Source organism: Doryrhamphus excisus, chromosome 6 (genome assembly GCF_030265055.1).
Source record: "Doryrhamphus excisus isolate RoL2022-K1 chromosome 6, RoL_Dexc_1.0, whole genome shotgun sequence".
NCBI classification, from domain to species: Eukaryota; Metazoa; Chordata; class Actinopteri; order Syngnathiformes; family Syngnathidae; genus Doryrhamphus; species Doryrhamphus excisus.
In genome coordinates, this window is record NC_080471.1 from 22,820,374 (window position 1) to 22,845,790 (window position 25,417).

The window sequence follows — 25,417 nt, forward strand, 5'->3', positions numbered from 1 at the left end:
GTTGACCGGTGAACAAAGTGACACTGACACAGAACATAAAATAAGAAAAACACCATAATTCCTTGAAGGGTTTCAAACCCACTTCCGTATTATACACCTAAACATAGACAAACCTACATACACACACACACACACACAAGCTGGGATTGGATTTGCCATGCCTGGCTTTGGTTTCCCACAGTCCTGAAAATATTGTAAGCTCCTCAGCACAACTCACCCTAATCCTAAACATGACTTCAGAATCCCTCCTTTGAGCTCCCAGCCTCTTTTTTTCATTCTTCCACTTTTCTCTGGTCCCACTCTATTTCTTTCTAATCAAGTTGACATTCCACGCCAACCGTGGTGCCTGTGGCTATCTGGTCTCGTTCTGAAGTCCACGGTTTCCATATGTTGTGATGCCACTTCCCATCGCGTGCAGCAAAGGGACAGAAGAACCATAACCGGATGATATAGTTTTATAGGTTTCACTAGCTTATTGTCCGGTCCTCGGGGGTATAAAAATATACATCAATCCAAACACTGACTTTGTTTCTTCTAATGACAACGTATGGTGGCTATTACAACCTTTCGTCAATAGCAAAAGCACATACACACGCGACCTCAAACCCACCCTCTCATAATAGAATCCACTTTTACCACTAAGATGATGTCACCACCTAAAACTGTGCCAAAAACTGCATTACAGAAACAAAAACACAGCAAAAAAAAGTCAATCTCATGATAAGAATAGATGGCTTGAATAAAAGAAGAGTTCTCTCAAAGACTAGACCAGGGGTGGGCAAACTACGGCCCGGGGGCCACATCCGGCCCGCCAAGTGTTTGAATACGACCCGCCCAATCTTTCCAAAGTATTTCATTTAAACTCAACATACAACCTGGCATCATGGCCTGAGCCAACCTTTTGATGGTTTTATCAATTTCGTTTTTTGACATGGTCTGTTGTTTACAAAGTGCTCCTGAAAAAAGGGACACAAGCACATAATAATAATAATAATAATTATAATAATAATAATAATAATTATTATTATTATTATTAGATTATTATAATAATTATTAGAACTATTATGATTATTATAATTATTATATTAATGCTAATTATTATATTAATTATATATAATATTATTGTTATATTTGCATATTTCACATAATAATAATATAATAATTATTATTTTTATTTTATTGTAATTATTATAATATTTTATTATTATTAAAATATTTAAATATAAATATAAAATAATAAATAATAATAGCAGATTGCATGACAATTTTACAGATACAATAATACCAGGTGGACTGTTACGTGTAAAATATATAGTCTGCCACCCCTATAAAATTTTGTCATATCAATGCGGCCCGCGAGTCAAAAAGTTTGCCCACCCCTGGACTAGACCTTATTAGCCGTAATGCATCCAGGTATCCATTTTAAACAGAGACATTTTAAAAACAAGCTCCACTCTTGCTCTATTTGGATGATTCGTTGTGGGCTAAGCTTTGTCTTAATGTGTATTTGCACAATTTGCTCTCATTCTGTCATTGATCAAACCCTCGGTTTGATCACCTGAAAAACAGCACAAAAACTCTTACAGCATTTCAGTTCTCTCGCTGTTCAATACAAGTGAGCATCGGCACACATGTTAAAAGAGGTGAATTAACACAACACGGTTTACTTCCTCACTCGGGCAAATCCGTTCCTGACATCAAGCGAAATAAATCAATCTGTTTCAATTTTCATATCCGGCTATAAACTCAGTCGCTCTGCTTACAGTTCCCACACACCAATGAGCATGAGTTTTATACAGGGACTTAGAATTTGACGTTTCAAAGAACTGAAATCCAAAATCACTGTTGCAAATCTAAAGCAGCTTTCTGATGATTAACATTCCGGTTTGGGCACAGTAGAGAGCATGACGCAGTGCACCGAGAGTCAAATGAGGAAAAGAAACCAGGGCTACTGTGGTTAGTGATGGACGGTGAAAGGTTTACGGATAGGACTGGAGGTGCATTGAATTTTTTATAATTTTTCCAGCTCACCGCTCAAAATAATAATCAGTTTCACCTCAAAGAGGAAAAGAAGCTCACAGATTTATAAAACTACAGTAAACCTTGGATATATCGGACTTGGGTATATCGGAAATTCGCTCACAACGGACAGATAAAAAAGAACCAATTTTTCTGTAATGCATTTCCAATAAAAATTCATTGCATATATCGAACTTTTTATAACGGATTTCGTCTATTTCGGACAAAATCTCCAGTCCCGTTCCAATGCATTTCCATGAAATTTCCCTCGCATATATCGGATGGCCGCATCGTGGCGCTCCGATTCGCCGAATCGTGACAGGCCGCTATACGACGTCATTTGCAGCGTTTGCAGCGTTGCCTGCGCGTCCAGGTACATTGGAAACATAGTCAAGGAAGTGCCTTTTTATAACGGATAAAATCCCATTTACGCATATACCGGATATAAATCCGATATATGCGTAAAACGGACATTTTCCGGTATACGCATATAACGGATTTCGCTTATATCGGACAAAACCAGTGGGAACAATTGAATCCGATATATCCGAGGTTTACTGTATATGATGAAGGTCACTATGTCATCACCTACTGTAGCTTCTTAAGCCACTTTGCAGAATAAATAAATTTGTATTATTTAATGACAATCCACAATGAATGGACAAGCCTTTTCTTTGTTTTTCTTTGTCCACGGTAACAAAAGTGTCCAAATCTGCCCTACATACCATTATAGTGCCATTGTTAACAATAATATAATGCACTATAAAATAACACAATGCTGTGGGATGATACTGGTTAGTTGGATTGGGACGGCACAATGCCTATTTGTCAGTGATGGAACACAAATAAGAGACCACAATAAATCAACGGACCACCCAACCTCTAACATAAAAAGGTGGCGCATTTGTGCACCAATCACTGAAGTGTAATCCAATGCACAACTCATGTGACCTTACGTCGGGATAGAAGATGACAGCCGTGTCGAGCTCTAAAAGTGGGTGTGTGACGACCTGGGTGTGTCCAGAAGGTGCGGGGCGTCTCACCTCTTTAGTCAAAGGCAGTAAAATACCTCCAGTGAGACCTAATTCGAACCCAGTGCCCATCTGACACCCCAAGGGGCTTACATCTCACCCCTGACCCTTTCACACAGAACACAAGTGGGTGTGTCCGCACGTCCAAAGCGCTGTGCTCTAAGTAGATTTGCCCCACCCTTCTTTTAAAACCATCACATCCTCCACACACAGCAGCAGCACGCATTTATGGGGGGCCTATTCTGAGAAAATACGTGTCCGTGTGTTGGTTTCTTGAACTCATCACATGCACTAACAAAGACCCATTGTCTCACCCGGCACACATACTCAGCACGCCATCAGTAGCAGTCAATGGGTGTGTGTCTCTATGTGTCAGCCCGGTGATTGACTGGGGGTTAACCGGACTTTCTCACAAAATGGTCTGGATTAGTCTCCATGATCCTGAAAGGGATAAGGGATCTACAACAGTAATGGTGGAAGAGAAAGATTCCCTGGAAATGCAATGGATGTATTGAATGCAAGCTGAAATATTATCATTGTAGGGAAATTAACATGGCTTCCTTTAACATCACCATTAAATTATTATTATTTATTCTAAATTAGGCAGCAAGGTGGTCGAGTGGTTAGCGCGCAGACCTCACAGCTAAGAGACCAGGGTTCGATTCCACCCTCGGCCATCTCTGTGTGGAGTTTGCATGTTCTAACCCGTGCATGCGTGGGTTTTCTCCGGGTACTCCGGTTTCCTCCCACATTCCAAAAACATGCTAGGCGACTCCAAATTGTCCATAGGTATGAATGTGAGTGTGAATGGTTGTTTGTCTATATGTGCCCTGTGATTGGCTGGCGACCACTCCAGGGTGTACCCCGCCTCTCGTCTGAAGACGGCTAGGATAGGCTCCAGCACCCCCGTGACCCTTGTGAGGAAAAGCGGTAGAAAATGAATGAATGAATGAATATTTTAAATTATTTAAATTATTTGTACAAATTACTGTTTACGCTGTACATTGTTCATATTTATTATTTATTATTTATTATTTATTATTTATTATTTATTATTTATTATTTATTATTTATTATTTATTATTTATTATTTATTATTTATTATTTATTATTTATTATTTATTATTTATTATTTATTATTTATTATTTATTATTTATTATTTATTATTATACGGGAGCCAGGCAACAACATTTTGTTGGCAATTTCACTGCTGTGTTATTGTGCAAAGACGATAAAGAAAGTCTATGTCTATGTCTATAAGTCCCAGAAAAGTAGCTTCCGACAACATGAAATTAAAAGCACAACATGAATATCGACTCACCATTGTTGTCCATAGAGAATATTATCACATTCACACACAACATCGGTATTCGGAAAACAAGTGGGAAAAATATGTATTTTTGCATCAGCACTGAACTCTTACTTTGTCATGGAGAAGAGAACTATTATAGATTCAAGGACCGCTGGAAAACAAAACAACAAACATGCAAAAACTATGGCCATTTAACATTTAACATGGCGGTTAGGGAATACAGTTGCTATTTATTTATCAGTATTTATCAGTAATACAGTGAAAATGAGAGGAACTGTGAATATTGACTTTGCAAGTCAATTTCGATGTGCTCCTTTCACTTTTGTGCTTGTGCAACAAAAATTCCAAGTTGTGCTCCTAGTCTCCAAAGTTTCAACAATACTGATCCATACTTATTTTCTACAACTCCTGAACAACACAAACACCACACCAGTAGTTATCACTGTCCCCTCAATGAGCTTCCTGTGGAAACGATGTGACTGTCTTGAAGTGATTGCAAAGCACAATAGAAGAGAAGGAAGACTTAACACTGAAAAAACAAAGATACAAAGGAGAGAAGCGTCCACCGGTGAAAATGTATTGTGAGGATGTTAATGGCCTTCCGGGTGATGATACCTGCTGACTCGGCATGGAGAGATGTCTCTCAAAAACCTCATGTCTGATGGACACTGCTGAGTGCATTGACTTCCTCGAGGTTTATAATAAGCCAATGATAGCAAATATGACAGGGCTCGACAATAACGATGTACCGATGGCAAGTTAAAACAAAATTGGGGCAAGTAAATCCAATCAGTGATATTCCCGTCGGGCAAGTGTACTTTGGCATGCCATACTGCCAAGAGTTTTTTTTTAAGCGGTTCTTGTTGGGTGTTGGTAAAAAACACGGACTGCGTAATTCCGGTGGTAATTTGCAAACCAATCCTTGCAAATCTTGAAATGGACCAATCAGAATCGTTTATTTAGGCCGCGGTCCGCAGTCCACAGTCTGCGTTTTACCCGCACCCGATCAACCAATCAGCGATCGTTTGACTAGGAAAACATCTATCATGGCGTCCCTGCCAACATGGTCTAATTCTTCAACAACTTGTGAAGGAAAACAGCAAAAAGTGATGAAACAGTGCCTCCTAAACAAGTATTTTATTAGCGGCAGCAAATCAAATGATGGCACAGGTGAGTGAATCACATTGCTGTGACAATTTGAAGTGGTCACAATGAAATATAATAATAATAATAATAATAATGATAAAACGGCAAATAATAAAAACTTAAGAAACCACATATAGTTGGTGGGTAGACAAATTATTTTTTTCAGATTAAAATGAACAAAGCATTATTTGAGCCCTGTAGACATGACAAAACACGACTATAGTCACATTTATACTCTTTTTATTTACAACATATTGCGCAACTGTCGGGTCTTGAGACACATGCTAACTCGCAAACTAGAAAGCTAGCGACCTAAACGGTAGCCTTCAAGTTATTTCCTTATATTTCCTAAATAGCCAAAAACTTACCACTTCCACACGGATAGGGAGGATAACTATTAACAGTTATTTAACCTTTAACATGAACATTAATGAAACGTAATAATTTTTTCTGGGTACATGATACCATACAGCATCCATATCAAACTTTCATATCAAGGCGGGGGCCTCAAAGTAGTGTCCTGCGGGCCACATTTGGCACGCGGGCCACATGTTTGAGACCCCTGCCTTAAGGATTCCCCATGGGCAAGTAATTTTTGTTTTGAATGTAGAGCCCTGTATGACACAGTAGTTAGTAAACACCTTTGGGAGGGGAAAAAAGCCTGTTACCTCATAACTACTCCTTAACACAAACACAACTGTGCTGCAAAACCATGTTACAATACACACTGTGTGATGAGTACACTTCCTCTTCTCTGCTGGGGACACCTGCCTACACATTCCACAGCCTGAGCGTGGCGGCAGCACAAACACAACTGAGGGATCTGAGTGCATCTGTGTGTGTGTGTGTGTGTGTGTATGCGTACAAGGACTGTTTGTTGCTGTGTTCCCAGCTGTCAGCACCCTCCAAATGCTAAGCTAAAAGCACGTTTGTTAAATAGTTTATAAGGCAATTCCAACAACTTTAGAGATCCCTGTTTGTCTGTTTTTTTATGTATGAGCCGTGATGGTTTTCCACTGGTCTCTGCAGACCACCCACTCAATATTCCAAGAGCAGATGGAAAAAGACAGTCAAGGAGGATGATACAAGATATCACCTCCAGCGATACCGTCTCCATCTGTGCTCAAAGCCGCAGTATTTTGAATAGATGAAATTCATTAAATTGATGTATTTAGGAATTCTACGAAATGTCAAGTCATTTGACATGAGAATGATGAGAAAAATGTGTGTGATGAAAATGGGCAAAGACACACTCATCAACTCACTTCAACAGTTTTTCCCCACAAAGCTCCCCAAAGCCACAATGGTTAAATAATTGCTGAGAGAACATACGCTCTTCCAAAAAGACCGAAAATCACACCCCTGGCACTCAGACATATAGTGCATATTTTAGAACCTCTACGTCAGTGGTCTCAAACACGCGGCCCGCGGGCCAAATGTGGCCCGCAGGACACTAGTTTGAGGCCCCCACCTTGATATGAAAGGTTAATGTTAGTGCGGCCCGCGCAAGTTTGATATGGATGCTGTATGGTATCATGTACCCAGAAAAAATTATTACGTTTGATTAATGTTCATGTTAAAGGTTAAATAACTGTTAATAGTTATCCTCCCTATCCGTGTGGAAGTGGTAAGTTTTTGGTTATTTAAGTTTAAAGGAAATAACTTGAAGGCTACCGTTTAGGTCGCTAGCTCTCTAGTTTGCGAGTTAGCATGTGTCTCAAGACCCTGTAGTTGCGCAATATGTTGTCAATAAAAAGAGTATAAATGTGACTATAGTCGTGTTTTGTCATGTCTACAGGGCTCTAATAATGCTTTGTTCATTTTAATCTGAAAAAAATAATTTGTCTACCCACCAACTATATGTGGTTTCTTAAGTTTTTATTATTTACCGTTTTATTATTATTATTATTATATTTATTTATTACTGATTGATTGATTTTCTTTATTCTTCATCTTATTTTGTGTAGAAAAATAAAAAGTAAGATATTTGAGAACAGTGGAATGTTTTATCAGAGCTTTTCTTGTAGAAAATTGGAACCAAAGCAAAGTTTTTAAAATTGTTTTTGTTTTTAATAAATGCGTTTTTTTTGGAAAACCTGATGCGGCCCAGTCTCACCCAGACCCGAGCTCCAGTGGCCCCCAAGTAAATTGAGTTTGAGACCCCTGCTTTACATTGTATATTGTAAAGCCCACCCTGTATAGTAACGATTCAAAACGATCTTGACAAAATAGTGTTGATAGATCACGCCCACACAGTACTTGAACTTGACTGTGTTACAACAGAAAGTACACATTGAATAGTAAACCCACTCATGCATGTACAGTAATACATGCTGAGCTCTAACCATCATGGACATTGATAGTAAACGAATGCTTACTTGAGGTGTTAGCCACATCCTGGCCACACTTTAAGACACAAATGATCACTTTTCCTGGAGGGACCAGACAACCACGCAGCAGATACTCTTTAAAGGAGTGGTGTGTGTGTGTGTGTGTGTGTGTGTGGGTGTGTCGGTTTTTAATAGGAATGTGTGTGTATGTGTCACAGGACTATTCCCGCACACGTTCACACGGCTCCTGTACAAACATCACACCGAGTGACGAGTGTGTTTTCATTCTTTTTCCATTGATGGCTGCGTCTAGGTGTGATGATGTGCTCCAGTGCTAACCTTCTTCATCAAGTGAGACCTTCTGCAGGCATTGTCAACCCGACAGGGTACCGAGTACTTTTTTTTTATTTTTTTTACAATTCCTGCTCTTCTAACTTTCCAAGACAAACAACTGGCCTTGCTTGACTGCTCAGGAAACCATGTGACCACGAAGGGCTGAGCATAGAGACGAGCAGAGGCTCATGGGAACCCATTCAAGTGCCTGCCAAGTGCTCAAATTTGGAGTCAAGAGAAAATCACAAGACACAAAAATACACACAGTTTGCCTACCTTTGGATAACGTTTGTCCTTTTAGTCTAAAAAAAAATAAAGTATTTAAAAAAAAACAGCATGTGAACAATGAACTCTTCTTAGTTAAAGGCTTGAATGGCCAGAGATTATGGTGTATATCTAAAATCGTGCTGTGTCTGTGGATCGTGATGCCTTTCCCAGCTGTAAAAGCCCCGTGCCGGAAGCCTCTCCATGAGTCTCAGCCAGTACAGGCCTGGCAGACTGCACCAAGATGATTGCCGAGATGGACACAGATATAGAAAGCAGACGGGAGAGAAGGAACGTACACACAAAACTGAGTCTGACATATTAATTAAGATTGTAAACGTAAAAAAAACAAAGTAGTTGGAGATGGTATACAACTGCAATTATAGCGCCCGACACTAGTTGGTGTAATAAGAACCATGACCATAAGGCATTTTAGGTGAACACTAAAAACACTTCATATCGACTTTGTTTGGAAAATAACTTGGGAACGGATTCCGCTACCCATCATGAGCATCTTCTTGGCTTTTCCTTTCAGGGGTCGCCATAGCAAATCAACCCTGTCCTCGACCCTCATGTCTCTCTTTTGGTCTTCCTCTATGCCTCCGACCTGGAAGCGCTACCATCGCCGAACCATCTCAGTCTGGCCTCTCTGACTTTATTTCCAAGCCCTCTAACATGTAATGTCCCTCGGATGTACTCGTTCCTGATCCTATCCATCCTGGTCACTCCCAACGAGAACCTCAGCATCCTCATCTCTCCTACCTCCAGTTCTGTCTGTAAATCCTAGGCATCTGATGTAGTCTTCAAACATGTCAGCCAATCCCAACGGTAAAGGAATGACTACATGAACTGATAATTGATGAATTAAGTAAGTAAAGAGTCCATATTGAAGTTGCGTACTGGCCAAGTGTGCCTTCTGCAGGAGAAGATGACGGCATTTCAAGGCACATGTTCAATCAGCGAGGGCAAACCAGGACAAGAAGGGAGGAGAAATACACATAAGGGAAAATGGATGAAAATGGTTTCACAACTTGCAAATTTCCCCACTGAGGGACGAATAAAGGCAAAGTAAGGCCTCCACTAAAGTTTTGACATGGCACAGGTGATAGATATGACTGGAGAACTATCAATCCAGGCATCATGAATGGAAGGGATTTTAGTTTTCTCTGTTCTCACAAACATCAAACACTTTTGAAACAGTGATTGCAACACCTAGATCCTGAAAAAACCTCACAAATGCTGATAGTAGTGACAGTTTAAATTCCTTTCCATTTGTGTCTGACATTTATCTGCCCGTGCCTCTCTATCTGTTTGTGCTGTTTGTGCATGATCACGCTGCTATCTTGGTCTACTTAGAATCCGCAACAGATTCAGCCCCAGCGTTATCAGAGCGACAGTGATGCATCAAGGCGTTTCCTGAAGTTTTTAAGTACAAGTTAGTCTCTCGCGCCCATAGGCCCCGTTCTGCAGACTACTGTGTCAAAACAAAGACTTATGTTGAAAAGCAGAACATACTATCAATCAATCAATCAATCAAACCTTATTTGTAGAGCACTTTTTATACATAGAATGTAGCACAAAGTGCTTTACATGTTCAAAAAGAAAGACAACAACAACATATACACACACACTCGCACATATATAGAAATAGTGGGTAAGCCCCACGAGAGGAGACACCCCAGCCCCCAACCGAGAACAGCCCCCAGCGCAGAAAGCCCCCACTGAGGAAACTGGATATATGGGATAAAAAATATAAAAACGTAAAAAAAATAAGAATATAGAAAGTATATATAGAAATAATGAAATAAAAACTAAAATATATAAGAACATTAATAAAAACTAAAATAAGCATGTGTAAAAATTAAAAAAAAACATTTGGTTAAGATCCAAAACAAAAGGTATAGGGTATAAAATAACCATTAGACAAAAGTCAAGTTCAAAGGTTAAAAAAAAAAAGTAGTATACTAAGAGCATGAGCTAATCGACAAATTAAATAGGTCATACTATACTATACAGTAAACCTCGGATATATCGGATTCAATTGTTCCCACTGGTTTTGTCCGATATAAGCGAAATCAGTTATATGCGTATACCGGAAAATGTCCGTTTTACGCATATATCGGATTTATATCCGGTATATGCGTAAATGGGATTTTATCCGTTATAAAAAGGCACTTCCTTGACTATGTTTCCAATGTACCTGGACGCGCAGGCAACGCTGCAAACGCTGCAAATGACGTCGTATAGCGGCCTGTCACGATTCGGCGAATCGGAGCGCCACGATGCGGCCGTCCGATATATGCGAGGGAAATTTAATGGAAATGCATTGGAACGGGACTGGAGATTTTGTCCGAAATAGGCGAAATCCGTTATAAAAAATCCAATATATGCAATGAATTTTTATTGGAAATGCATTACAGAAAAATTGGTTCTTTTTTATCTGTCCGTTGTGAGCGAATTTCCAATATATCCGAGTCCGATAGTATATCCGAGGTTTACTGTACTATACTAATAATACTAATTCTGCTGAATTAGTACATATATTTATACTGTGTATTCTGTATAATTTGTATTTTCATTCTTTTTTTTTTTTTAATAGATGTGTCTGCACCTACTTCACCAAAACAAATTACTAGTCTGTGTTTGATCATACCTGGCAATAAACCTTTTTCTGATTCTGATTCTGAATTTTTGTATACTAATATGCACTGGGTCCACTCCTGAGCTTGCCTAGGTCTTAGTTGGCCAACTGGTTGGGTGTTATGGTATTTATGGCCTCCAACCTGACCCCGCTTCCTTTCAACCACCGTACACTCTTGATACATCTGCCCCCTTAACCTCGTCCCCCCCCCAACACTCAACACACATATACACTGAGACACCAGTGTGCATGCCTGAAAGGCTCCTTCTGTTGCAAGTTAATGGGGAACTTGCCAAAAATCAGACTAATAACTATGAACAAGGCACGGAATTGTTTCTACGTCTGCTCAACGACAGAAAGTTGTGAAGTTCCGTGCTCGGCTTGTATTGACTTTTGTCGTTTCTATGCAAGTCAACACGTAACTACTTCCCATACGACACCTACTAACAGCACCATAAGGTCCAGTTACTTACAGTTCACACATATGGCGGTATGTCTAATGTACAAACTGAGTCATGTCAGACACCTCGGAAATAATGACCATGCATGCAATAAACTGAACATGAGTCACACATGATTGTAGGAAACCATTTTTCCAATAATTCATACCTGAATCGGCATAATATAGAATTGAACAATAATTAATATATTTTTAGAAGATGATGGTTGGTATATCCACCAAGTGGAGGACAGAGAAGTACTGAGGAGGACTTAAGCCGTGCTGACTTTAACTGCTGTCTGACTTACTTCCTCTGGACTTGCCTGCACAGCCGCAGTGTAAACGCAACGTAATCTGAGACACTGATAGACGGGAGGCCCGCTGAATATTCTATCAGTCCAGGATGAGCAAAATAAATTTTTTTTAAAAAAAGGGCCATCTTCACAATGATTTATCTGTCTGACAAGAAATCCAACAAGAAGAATTACTGATCACTGGACAACCGCAAACAAGGCATCCTTTCAACTGTGAAATTCCATCTCATAGTCGTTCGCCAATCCCTTTTCAAGCTTTACTCTAAATTTCAATGGGCAGATTATCTCAAAGATGGATCGGAAATGTGGCCACCATCTCTGAAAATAACAATGAGATAGCCCAAAAGGATGTAGGGACACAATACATAAAACATGTGTACACATTGAACCATTTATTTTACAATTATAAAGTAATGGTAATGTTTTTATTTCATTTGAACGTGCATCAGATTACAATTGAATGCATCACATAATTAGTTCACAGTTCCACATGTCCAAAAGGAGTAGGAAGAAGCAAAGCTTATTAAATCCTACCCCTCCATCTGGTACTTTTACAATCAGTAACTGTTACATTTGTTCACTTCCTGCTTTCATAATATAGTTAAAGTTTTTTAGTAGTTTGTTTTTATTTTATTTTATTTTTTATTTATTTTTTTGTCAAAAGGATGTAGGGACACAATACATAAAACATGTGGACACATTGAACCATTTATTTTACAATTATAAAGTTATGGTAATGGTTTTATTTCATTTGAACATGCATCAGATTACAATTGAATGCATCACATAATCAGTTCACAGTTCCACATGTCCAAAAGGAGTAGGAAGAAGCAAAGCTTATTAAATTCTACCCCTCCATCTGGTACTTTAACAATCAGTAACTGTTCAATTAATTAATTAAAGTAATTTGTTCACTTCCTGCTTTCCTAATATAGTTTAATTTTTTTTAATTATTTTTTTATTTTTATTTTTTTTGGTCATGTACCGAAGTACGAGGTGATATGACCATCCAATGACATAATGGGTACCATAGTAAGTGTCAATATATACTATATAATATGTATAGCACATCATGACTGGTTCAAGACTCTTCATCCTTGTATTTAGCAAACATGGAAGTAATGTAAGAGACATAAACAGAGCACAAAGAGGACTAGACAAGACGCTCTAATTAGAATTACGAGTGATAGAAATCATCAAATAAATCACAATATTATGCTCTCAACATTCTTCTTGTCACACTTCCATTAGAACACCCAATAATCATCACCCTTTGGTTAACTTTGGGATCCGTGTTTATTTTGCCATCAGGAAGGAGGTCATGTGATGGTTGTTCAGCGCAGATCGCATCAGCAGAAAGACGTGAGGCTTTGGCTCAGGCTGTCATGTCTGTTTTTCTGTACCCACATGTGTTCCCCATATGGGCGTGCTGCCTAAATGTGCTCCTTCCCTCCAATAACCGCAACGGAATTCATGGGAGTTTTACTGTACATGGTTTTTGGCCTAATTGTGCCACGTGTGTTGCTGCGGCTCTTATAATTACTATGTGTCTATCTCGTTGACCTTGACCCAACAGGTGATGTTTCGAAGGGATGTTTGCTTGTATGCAGTGCAGCACATGTACAGGATTATGGGGGGGGGGGGGGGGGGGGGGGGGGTCTGGCATGGGTTCAGATGTCGAGAATGACCAGGTGTGAGAGCATAACAGGAAAAACTATGTGAATGACTTCAACCCAATGCGGTTTGGCTACCCAGCCGGCATTTGATAGAAAGCTTGTGTCACAAACAGATTCAAATAAATTGCATAGCCTCGTTGGTGGAGGCTCGTTTTCAAAACAAACACATTCCTGTGTTTATAGTTACAAGAGAAAGCCTTGGGTGTAGAAAAAGAGGAAAAAATACTATTTTAACCATTATCTGTGGCACATGTTGCATTTCAAGGTTGGAATTCTGTGGGGGGGAAAGTGAGCACATAAAGTGCGTAACTTCCGCTCAGCTCACTTGTAAACAAACAATTATTGTTTCTGTTTTTTGTGCTTCATTCATTCATTTTCTACCGCTTTTCCTCACAAGGGTTGCAGGGGGTGCTGGAGCCTATCCCAGTGGGCGAGAGGCGAAGTCCACCCTGGACTGGTGGCCAGCCAATCACAGGGCACATATAGACAAACAACCATTCACACTCACATTCATACCTATGGACAATTTGGAGTCGCTAATTAACCTAGCATGTTTTTTTGGAATGTGGGAGGAAACCGGAGTACCCGGAGAAAACCCACACATGCACGGGGAGAACATGCAAACTCCACACAGAGATGGGCCGAGGGTGGAATTGAACCCTTGTCTCCTCACTGTGAGGTCCCTGCAGCCCTGTTCCAAATTATTCATTCATTCATTTTCTACCGCTTTTCCTCACGAGGGTCGCGGGGGTGCTGGAGCCTATCCCAGCTGTCTTCGGGCGAGAGGCGGGGTACACCCTGGACTGGTGGCCAGCCAATCACAGGGCACATATAGACAAACAACCATTCACACTCACATTCATACCTATGGACAATTTGGAGTCGCTAATTAACCTAGCATGTTTTTTTGGAATGTGGGAGGAAACCGGAGTACCCGGAGAAAACCCACACATGCACGGGGAGAACATGCAAACTCCACACACAGATGGCCGACGGTGGAATTGAACCCTTGTCTCCTCACTGTGAGGTCCCTGCAGCCCTGTTCCAAAAAATTCCAAATTATCCGTGATAGTTATAGTCTGGAGAAGCAGGATTTTATCAGTACCGCTCCAAAAAAAAAACATGCTAATAACCATAATCTCTACTAAAAACCATAATACCTCCAAATGTATAGTTTCAGATATCTACAATATATTTTACTGCAATAATACAATGTATGCCACCGGGCATGAAAGTAGTTAAAAACAGGGGATGTAAAATCATGCTCCAAAAATAAGGTCAAATTAAACCGTTAACAGACTTATAAAAGTGTACTGTATATTCATACCTTCCTTAAAATGGCCTAAATGACATGTTAATGACAGCTTTGAAAAGCCTTATAGTATAGTATAGTACAGGGGTCGCCAACCTTTACCATCAAAAGAGCTATTTTGCTTCCTCTTAGTGAAGAAAAATAGTCTGGAGCAGCATAATAGCACTCAATTACATGGAATAATACAGACTTCTTTGTTATAATAATAATAATAATAATACATTTTATTTGTATAGCGCTTTTCAAAATACTCAAAGACACTTTACAGAAGAATGGAGTTGAATAAAAGCAAGTAAACAGAGTAGAAGACACACCAAAATACAATATTCATTCATTAATACACAGTTAAAACATGAGAAAAAGCAGGGCGGTGCACAGCAGTCAGATTATGCACAAAAATGTACGATAACAAGACAAAAAAAATGCAAAAATTTGTCAAAAAAAATTGTCAAAAACTGAATCATTGGAAAATTTGTGCCATTCTAAAACTGAGATTTGACTGTATATTGATTTGGCCTGGTGTATAAATCCTGATATATAAATAGTACTGCTCCCCCACGGTCCCCTCAATACATGCTGTTACCCACAGCTTCACACAACACAGTCACTCCGACTCCAGCAGATTTCACCAGAGTGCACAGCAAGGGGTTATTACATCCACTTCTTTCTGAGACAAATGTTTCCACTTAGACTACACACTCCCTGACAGACCCCCACTAACTCCCCAAACCTCTTCACCTCTTCACTTCCCTTCAGTCTGATCAAATGATCTGTTTGTATAGGTAACAGGTTGCATTGACAATAACAGACTTCACGTTTCCATAGGCACACATGCAGAGAAGCAGCTAAGTTAAAGACTACAAAACTGTGATGATGGACAGATATTTTTTTCCAGAGAAAATGGCAGGCGATTTCTGTGAACTGTATGTTTTGAAAAAAAAAAGGTGGAAGTGATGATTGTTGCAATAAAAGTGAAGCGTGCTATACACACTCACTGGATGAAGCCATCTGAGGAAAATAACTGGGTGTTGCTGAAAGATGGATAGTTATTTAGAAGAAATGAGTGTGTTTGGTTTATGTTTGGGTGGAAGGTCTTATGATAGGTAATGATATATACAAAGTCATATAAATGCATAAAGGTCAGACAGACATTTTTTTTTTCTTAATGTTAAGCTATGACGGCTGAACGTTAATGTCTTTGTCCATTAGAGACTCGCCTTCCTGGACTCCATTGTTACTTAGCGTTCTTATTGATGCACATGAAAGACAACAAAGATGATGAAGACAAATGGTAAATGGTATCAACATCCAAATAAGAAGTGCATTTCTTGTACTAGAGATAGGCATTACAGACTACGTATATCTGTGAAACACTTTCTCTTCATCCAATCTCAGTCCATTGCCAATAACCTTTGACCTGTAATGGTTTTATGTGTCCGGCTTTACAGAGTTATGACTAATCCAGATGACAACACAGGTGCATGTGGCATTGAGTCGATGGGGGCACTCCCCGGGTGTCTGGTTCTAATCCTTTTTTTCCCCCCCTATTAGCTACCCAGGCTGCAAATCCATTCCTCGGTACTGGACAGATTGCCTCAAGAGCCATAGCCAGGATGCTGTGGTAATGCACACTAGCTGCACAGTTTCCAATTTAAACAAGAAAAGGAAGCCCGAAACCAATGTGGGCTGTACAGAATAAAACCCAGTTCAATGTCATCCAAGAATTTGTCATGGAAGACTTAATCAAGATGTATATCTAAGGAAGATTTCATGACCACTGCCACTATTTCTGTTCCTCTATTTGTGTCCATTGCCTTTCTGTGAGTATGTCATCCTCACTGTGATTGGCTGGCGACCAATACACCAGGGTGTACCCCCACCTCTCGCCACAGTCTGCTGGGATAACCTCCAGTACAACCCGGGTCGCGGGGTGTGCTTAACTCTCCTAAGAACCATTACTCATCTGACTGTAATGTGATGGGAGATTCATGGTAGTGGTAATGGTAATGGTAATGGTAATGGTAATGGTTTTATTTCATTTGAACATGCATCAGATTACAATTGAATGCATCCCATAATCAGTTCACAGTTCTACATGTCCGAAAGGAGAAGGAAGAAGCAAAGCTTATTAAATCCTACCCCTCCATCTGGTATTTTTACAATCAGTAACTGTTACATTTGTTCACTTCCTGCTTTCCGAATATAGTTTAATTTAATTTAATTTAATTTAATTTAATTTAATTTAATTTAATTTAATTTAATTTAATTTAATTTAATTTAATTTAATTTAATTTAATTTAATTTAATTTCTTTACTTTACTTTACTTTACTTTACTTTACTTTACTTTACTTTACTTTACTTTACTTTACTTTACTTTACTTTACTTTAGTACGAGGTGAGATGAGCATCCAATGACATAATGGGTACCATAGTAAGTGTCAATATAGTAATATATTGTATTGTTTCTTGAATTGGCTCATCGTTGTGCATTGTTTGAGATCAGTAACTGTTACATTTGTTCACTTCCTGCTTTCCATAATACAGTTTAAGTTTTTTTTTTGTTTTGGTGTTTTTTAATAACGCACTTCGTACTGAAGTATGAGGTGATATGAGCATCCAATGACATAATGGCTACCATAGTAAGTGTCAATATAGTGATATATATACGTAGCACATCATGACTGGTTCAAGACTCTTTTTTGATTGATGTAAAAGTTGTGAAAATTTGTAAAAATGTAAAAATTCATCAAAATGAAGATTTCCACGAGGGCAGAGGAACAAATAAAGACAAGATTATTTGACAAAAGAACTGCGATGCTTTCATGATGAATTGGAGACTATCTAGAATCAAACCCATGTGATGTGAATGCATTCATGGTCTTCCAAGAATAGTCTGAACCAACGCATTTATGTACCAATAGATGAGCACAGTGCAACAAATATGCACACCAGCGCACAAACGGGTCTGTGTTTTTACAGCTGGGCCAGACCAGAAGCCAGCGCTAACAATGACATGAACCATCAGAGAGCTGGTGGATGTTTACAACTTTGAGATTCCAATGCAATGTAAAGTGCATTACTAATGTATTATTATTTGAATGTGTAGGATGTGCATTGAAAAGTGCAGCATTTTAGCCAAATTGACTTCCTAATGCAGTAAAGCTACAGTATATGACCCAGCACCTAAACAAGCCAAATATTGCATTACTGTTAATGCTCTGGCAAATTTGAAGCATGTTGGACACGCATGCATCATGCAATGACTATGTCACCGTGATGCTAATGCCGTGATATGTTTTTCAAAATGGCATATGATCATGATTCCAGATGTGCAGAGCAGGGCAGTGTATTTTCAGAGTGCTGGTTTCCCCATCTGTGTGACCACAGTGCTGGGCTGTTCTCCCTGCATCTTCCTCACCGCTGTTCCCACGCCGCCTTCTGGGTTAAATACATAGCTTGGAAAATACTGACCAGCAAGACGTATACACAGCTATCTTGCAGCCCTGATCCTTTACTCCTTGTTTTTTTAATACTTTTTGGGCTGGAACAAAATTATGTTTTGTTAGTGCTGAACCAAATCAAGGTTTATTTTTCTGGGTTAATCTGAATGCACCAGTACACCTCTGAGCTTCCCACAGGTGGAGAACACCTTTCAAACGTTTGCAATATAACACAGACTGCAAAAATCTGTAGTAGTCAGTAAGGCACATTTTCACTATTTATAGCCAAAAAAGCATGGCTCCAGGCATTATAACAATGACAGTGCTTTATGAAAAGCAGAATGAATAGTGAGTATATTGAGCACCACTAACAGAGTGGGGTAATGGTAATGGTAATGGTTTTATTTCATTTGAACATGTATCAGATTACAATTAAGTGCATCACATAACCAGTTCACAGTTCCACATGTCCAAAAGGAGTAGGAAGAAGCAAAGCTTATTAAATCCTACCCCTCAATCTGGTACTTTTACAATCAGTAACTGTTAAATTTGTTCACTTCCTGCTTTCCTATGTTATTTTATTTTTAATTTAATTTAATTTAATTTAATTTAATTTAATTTAATTTAATTTAATTTAATTTAATTTGTTTATTTTATTTTATTTTTGTCACGTACTAAAGTACAAGGTGATATGACCATACAACGGTAATGGTAATGGTAATGGTAATGGTAATGGTTTTATTTCATTTTATTTCATTCATAAGCAAAGCTTATTAAATCCTACCCCTCCATCTGGTACTTTTACAATCAGTAACCGTTACATTTGTTCACTTCCTGCTTTCCTATTTTATTTTATTTTATTTTATTTTATTTTATTTTATTTTATTTTATTTTATTTTATTTTATTTTATTTTATTTTATTTTATTTTATTTTATTTTATTTTATTTTATTTTATTTTATTTTATTTTATTTTATTTTATTTTATTTTATTTTATTTTATTTTAGGAAGAAGCAAAGTTTATTAAATCCTACCCCTCCATCTGGTACTTTTAAAATCAGTAACCATTACATTTGTTCACTTCCTGCTTTCCGTAATACAGTTTAAGGTTTTTTTAAGGTAAACATTGCATCATAATTGCAAAGAATTTGCAGGCCAAATTCACAGTACATGAGGTAAGAATCTACAATATGTTACTGCTATAGGGAGTTGAATGGACATTTATATGATCACAATCAGCAGGATCAATGATTCCCTCATCCACTGCCCATTAGTGAAGCTACTTCCATTTTAAAATGCCCTATAGTGCTATCAGGACAAAGCATGGCAGAAAGAGCTTGTTCATGCTTGCGGGGGGAACTGGATTCCTCTCTACAATGGTGCTGGGCAATGAGTTCAAACTGTGCTACGGAGCCATTTGAACGCAGATAAAAGGAAGACTAAACAAGTTCAGGGTCGACATGTGTATAACAAGCGCACGCATGAGTAATGAATACGATCCTGGCACATCCCGCCGAAGTTCCTCTAATGCACTCCATGCATAGTCGAATACATGAACAGCTAAACATGAAGCGCATGAGCAAAGAATAGAAAAAGATGTGCATAAGCACAAGAAAGAAGGGAGTTTTCAGAATTGTTATTGGAGCTGGAGCTGTGCAAGTCATTGCTTTCTTAAAGAGTTCCAGATGTGAGCCAGGGCCTGAGAACAGAGCTGAAGAGAAATCAAGAGAAAGGGAGGAGATTTATTTCCGAATGTGGCCTTCCAAGTGATCAACGGTCGACCCTCCCATTCAAGAACAATCATTTGAAGGCCAAAAAGTAGGTAATTGCTTTTTATAAACGATGACTGCTTGTGAGGACCGCAGCAGAAGAAGAAGAAGAAGAAAGGGGGGGTTGGAGGTGAGGTTTGTGTGTAAGGGTGTGGGGTGTCAGGTGGTACGGTGGTCAAAGGGCATGCGGCTAGCAGTCATGGGACTATAAAAAGCTGGGGTGGTCAGAATAATGGTCTGTTGTTATAACATACACGGACGCACATGTATATTTCCAAAACCCAACGACAGAACCAACAAAAATAGGCCAATCCCAAAGTAAACCAAAAGACATCTGCCTAAATGATGCGGCAGATGCTGGTCTTGAGCTTATTATATTTATATATTAAAGTGCTCCAACTCATACAGCACAACATAATTTTTAATCGATTGAGCAATTATATTATGTATAGCATGCATACTGTACTTACATACTAAAACCATCGTCTAATTGCACCCCCTAATAAACAGTAAAGATTATTAATCACCCCAGTCTTGTATGAAAGTGTACTTAGATGTGACCGCTCACGTGCCCGGCTTCCCCTGCATTTGTTTTCACTCCCTCTATGTCGAGCTAAGCTGCACAATCACACAACAAAAGGCCATTGTGCTGCATGGAAAAAAAAAGCTCTGCTCCACTGAGCTTGTACGAGGCCACAAACAAAGACTATAAATGAACTCGGCACTGGGTTGCCAAAAGTACCAAGAAAAGAAAGCTAAGTCTATTAGCAAAGAATTGAGATGATTAAGTAGGGAACTCTCATTAGAACACAAGAGGGATGAATAGTGCAAATATGGCAACACCGTTTTACTCCCGCGTTCCAAAAACATGCTAGGTTAATTAGCGACTCTAAATTGTCCATAGGTATGAATGTGAGTGTGAATGGTTGTTTGTCTATATGTGCCCTGTGATTGGGTTAGGGTCCACTCATGCACGGGGAGAACATGCAAACTCCACACAGAGATTGCCGAGGGTGGAATTGAACTCAGGTCTCCTAGCTGTGAGGCCTGCACGCTAACCACCCCTACGCCGTGCAGCCTCAAGACGGAATAGCAACGTCTAAATAAAAATTGTGTTTTTTTTTTTTAAATCCATTCATTGATTAATCAAAAAATAATCTGCAGATTAATTGGTTGTTACAATAATCATTAGTTGCAGCGGTATCAACCAAAATCTGAATCGGAAGATCAGGTTTTTTCAAGACGTGTGATCGACCAAACAACTATAATCATTCATTCATTCATTTTCTACCCCTTTTCCTCAGGAGGGTTCCAGGGGGTGCTGGAGCCTATCCCAGCTGTCTTCAGGCGAGAGGTACACCCTGGGACTGGTGGCCAGCCAATCACAGGGCACATATAGACAAACAACCATTCACACTCACATTCATACCTATGGACAATTTGGAGTCCCCAATTAACCTAGCATGTTTTTGGAATGTGGGAGGAAACCGGAGTACCCGGAGAAAACCCACGCATGCACGGGGAGAACATGCAAGAAATGGCTGAGGGTGGAATTGAACTCGGGTCTCCTCACTGTGAGGCCTGCGCGCTAACCACTTGTCCACCGTGCAGTCCCAAGACGGAATAATGACATGTAAATACATTTTTTAAATCTGATTAATTGATTAATCAAAAAATAATCAGCCGATTAATTGGTTATTGCAATAATTGTCAGTTGCAGCGGTATCGGTCAAAATCTGAATCGGAAGGTCAGGTTTTTTCAAGACGGGTGATCGACTAAACAAGCGCTAATCTCAAACCACAACATGAGGACTTAAGGCCATTCTGAATGATTACCTAAAATATGCAGCATGTCTGTGTGACGTGACAACTCACTGAAATCACTACAACCAATCGGGCCAAACATTTCCCATGAAAGAAAATGCTTCCCTTGTTGCATCATGTTGCTCTGCACTATTATGTTCCAATTCTGACAGGACAAATTAGCAAGAAATCCATCAAATGGCCACGCACAAAAGGCTATTGTATCCTGCCAGGACCAAAAGTAGGTTTTTCCACATCGTGTATTGGAAGGTAAACAAGTGGAAAGTGGAAAAGCACAAACCTCTAAAGGGAAAAGTTAGATAGATGTTGAATGCTATCATTGCAGGAACACATGCTGAAGGCCGCCATTCATTTCATCGAAAGGAAACTGAAATGGGTCGCATGTGGGCTTCACAGTCAGGAGATCGAGGGTTCGAATTGCCATTGGTGTGTTCATGTTCTTGGTTTTCTCTGGATACATCCCAGAAACATGCAAGGTAGGCTAATGCGAATGTCACTGGGAATGGTGTTCTGTGCCGGTTTTCCCACACATTAATTTATTTGTGGCAGTCCGCCAGCCCTTCACATATACAATACATTTGATGTGGCAGCCCGCCACATGTTCATTTAGACCGCCATAAATGCATTGCCCTCGCTCATAAAGACGTGGTGACACTGAATGCGTCCCCCACCTCTCATGCCTGAAGTCAGCCGGGGTAGGCTCCAGCACCCCTGCGACCCCCGTGAGGAAAAAGCGGTAGAAAATGAATGAATGAATGAATAATTTATTTGTGGCAGTCCGCCAGCCCTTCACATATACAATACATTTGATGTGGCAGCCCGCCACATGTTCATTTAGACCGCCATAAATGCATTGCCCTCGCTCATAAAGACATGGTGACACTGAATGTGTCCCCCACCTCTCATGCCTGAAGACAGCTGGGGTAGGCTCCAGCACCCCCGCGACCCTCGTGAGGAAAAAGCGGTAGAAAATGAATGAATAATTTATTTGTGGCAGTCCGCCAGCCCTTCACATATACAATACATTTGATGTGGCAGCCCGCCACATGTTCATTTAGACCGCCATAAACGCATTGCCCTCAATCATAAAGACATGGTGACACTGAGTGCGTACCCCACCTCTCATGCCTGAAGACAGCTGGGGTAGGCTCCAGCACCCCCGCGACCCTCGTGAGGAAAAAGCGGTAGAAAATGAATGAATAATTTATTTGTGGCAGTCCACCAGCCCTTCACATATAAATACATTTGATGTGGCAGCCCGCCACATGTTCATTTAGACCGCCATAAACGCATTGCCCTCACTCATAAAGACGTGGTGACACTGAAGGCGTACCCCACCTCTCATGCCTGAAGACAACTGGGGTAGGCTCCAGCACCCCCGCGACCCTCGTGAGGAAAAAGCGGTAGAAAATGAATGAATAATTTTTTTGTGGCAGTCCGCCAGCCCTTCACATATACAATACATGTGATGTGGCAGCCCGCCACATGTTCATTTAGACCGCCATAAACGCATTGCCCTCGCTCATAAAGACATGGTGACACTGAAGGCGTACCCCACCTCTCATGCCTGAAGACAACTGGGGTAGGCTCCAGCACCCCCGCGACCCTCGTGAGGAAAAAGCGGTAGAAAATGAATGAATTAATAATTTTTTTGTGGCAGTCCGCCAGCCCTTCACATATACAATACATGTGATGTGGCAGCCCGCCACATGTTCATTTAGACCGCCATAAACGCATTGCCCTCGCTCATAAAGACATGGTGACAATGAAGGCATCCCCCACCTCTCATGCCTGAAGTCAGCCGGGGTAGGCTCCATCTCACCCGAGACCCAAACAATGAAAAAAATGCATAGAAACCGAAGTGAACTCACCACTGGCGTTCTTCCCACAGATCAGGTGCTCGTACTGCTGCAGGACTCCCCACAGCTCCGCGTCATTGTTGACAACTCCTTCCAAGGCCTCTGGACTCACCGGAGCTGACCCCGCATCCGGCCCGGGGTGACCCCGTTCGGACATGAGCACACGGGCTCCGATCTCCTCCACCAGGGCTTCCATGCAGGCGGTCAGGCATATCGCAGCGTACTCGTGGATGCGCACGGATACGCGGGTGTCCACCATCCATCGGAAGAAACGTCCGACGCAGAAGGTCAAGCCGCATCGGGCCGACTTACCCTTTCTCAGCATCTCCCCGGCGCTCATGCTGTACATGGAGATGGCTTTGACCGAAGCGGAGACGCAGTAGTCAGCCAGAGCCCAGCTGAGCACCAGCCTCATTGCGCTTTGCACCTCAAAGCGCGTACAGCGGCAGTGCATGACACTCAGACGCTGCGCCTCCCTGGAGATGCGGATGAGAGCCTTGCGAAGGAGCGCAGATAAACGCCTCACGGCTTCCGTAGTGAACACGGGCGTGTGTCCGCCTTTTGTGACGCCACTTTCAGCCACTTGGCGAAGTATCCTCGCCACATCCTCTTCTGTCCAGGGGAACTCTTCCAGTTCGGGCAGGCGAGGACACTTGGAGAAGATGTCCTCTGGGTCCTCGGGGAGGACAGTGTTCACTGTGTCCCAGCTGTTGTTCCTGCTGTTCATAGAACCGGAGTAGTACCACCAGTTACCCCGGTGAGGGGTCGTCATAACGGCCTGGGAGTTCGACTTGGAGGAGGACAGGCTGAGGGATTTGCAGGAGTCTCCCGCTCCATAGCCGGAGTCCAAAGTCAGGTCCTCCAAGGTTTTCATGTGGGCATTACTTACACCAGACATGGTGATCAAACTTCTTGTCTGTCTTCTTTGTTTTGTTTTATTAGCACCGCGTTCCTCCACGGAAGGTCTACCTGCAAGTCAAAGAGTCTCCCAAGTCTCCGCCGAGCAGGCTGGACTGGTTTCAGCGCGCAGCATTTGACGCCAAAGTTGACCCGAAAAACATTTTCACCATAAAGTTGACTTAACTTAACTTATTCAGGTCTTTTTAACTTATTGAGTCCATTTCTGGAGGTTTTCAAGTCCCGACTCACCTTTCCTTCGGGTGGATTTTAAACCTTCCTCCTCCGAGGAGTCTATCCACGTCAGGCAAGGTTGCTCCCTTTCTGGAAAGTTCTCAAAAATGGAATGCTCCCCTTTATCGGAGAAGTGTGTTTAAAAGTCACGTTATCTCATTCAGCCCGCCTCATGTCTTCTCTTTCCTGTCTCCTATCTCAAAGTGAGCGAGTGGGGAAGGACTACAATGGTGAACTACAACACGGAAGTGACGAAAGCACCAATCAGGACACAGCCGACTGTGGTGGGAGCCAATCAGAGCCCAGCGCAGTTTTTCACCACTTCTTCCTTGAACTCTTTCGCTAGACCTTCGCGTCTTTTGATATAATTTATTAATTTGGTTTAATTTAATTTTTGGACATAATTTGTCATACTTCACGTATTGCAATCCACTTTTCCACATGTCCAAAAAGGAGTAGGAGGAAGCAAAGCTTATTTAATACTACCATCTTTCTGTTTCACTTCACTTCAATTGCTAATTGTTTGTGGGCTTCAACAGGAAGTGTTTACCAATAAACTCATTTGAAATAACTGCA

General features: G+C 40.6%; 1 protein-coding gene across 1 annotated transcript in view; it reads right to left on the reverse strand.

The window, feature by feature from the left end:
• abtb2b (ankyrin repeat and BTB (POZ) domain containing 2b) overlaps positions 1-25,120 on the reverse strand; it is a 54,234-nt gene extending 29,114 nt beyond the window's left edge. Inside the window, exon 1 of the mRNA XM_058075833.1 lies at positions 23,723-25,120. Within this exon, the coding sequence (XP_057931816.1) occupies positions 23,723-24,608 (886 nt within the window). The 5' untranslated portion in view covers positions 24,609-25,120. The remainder of the gene's footprint in view (positions 1-23,722) is intronic.
• Between the last annotated feature and the right edge of the window lie 297 nt (positions 25,121-25,417).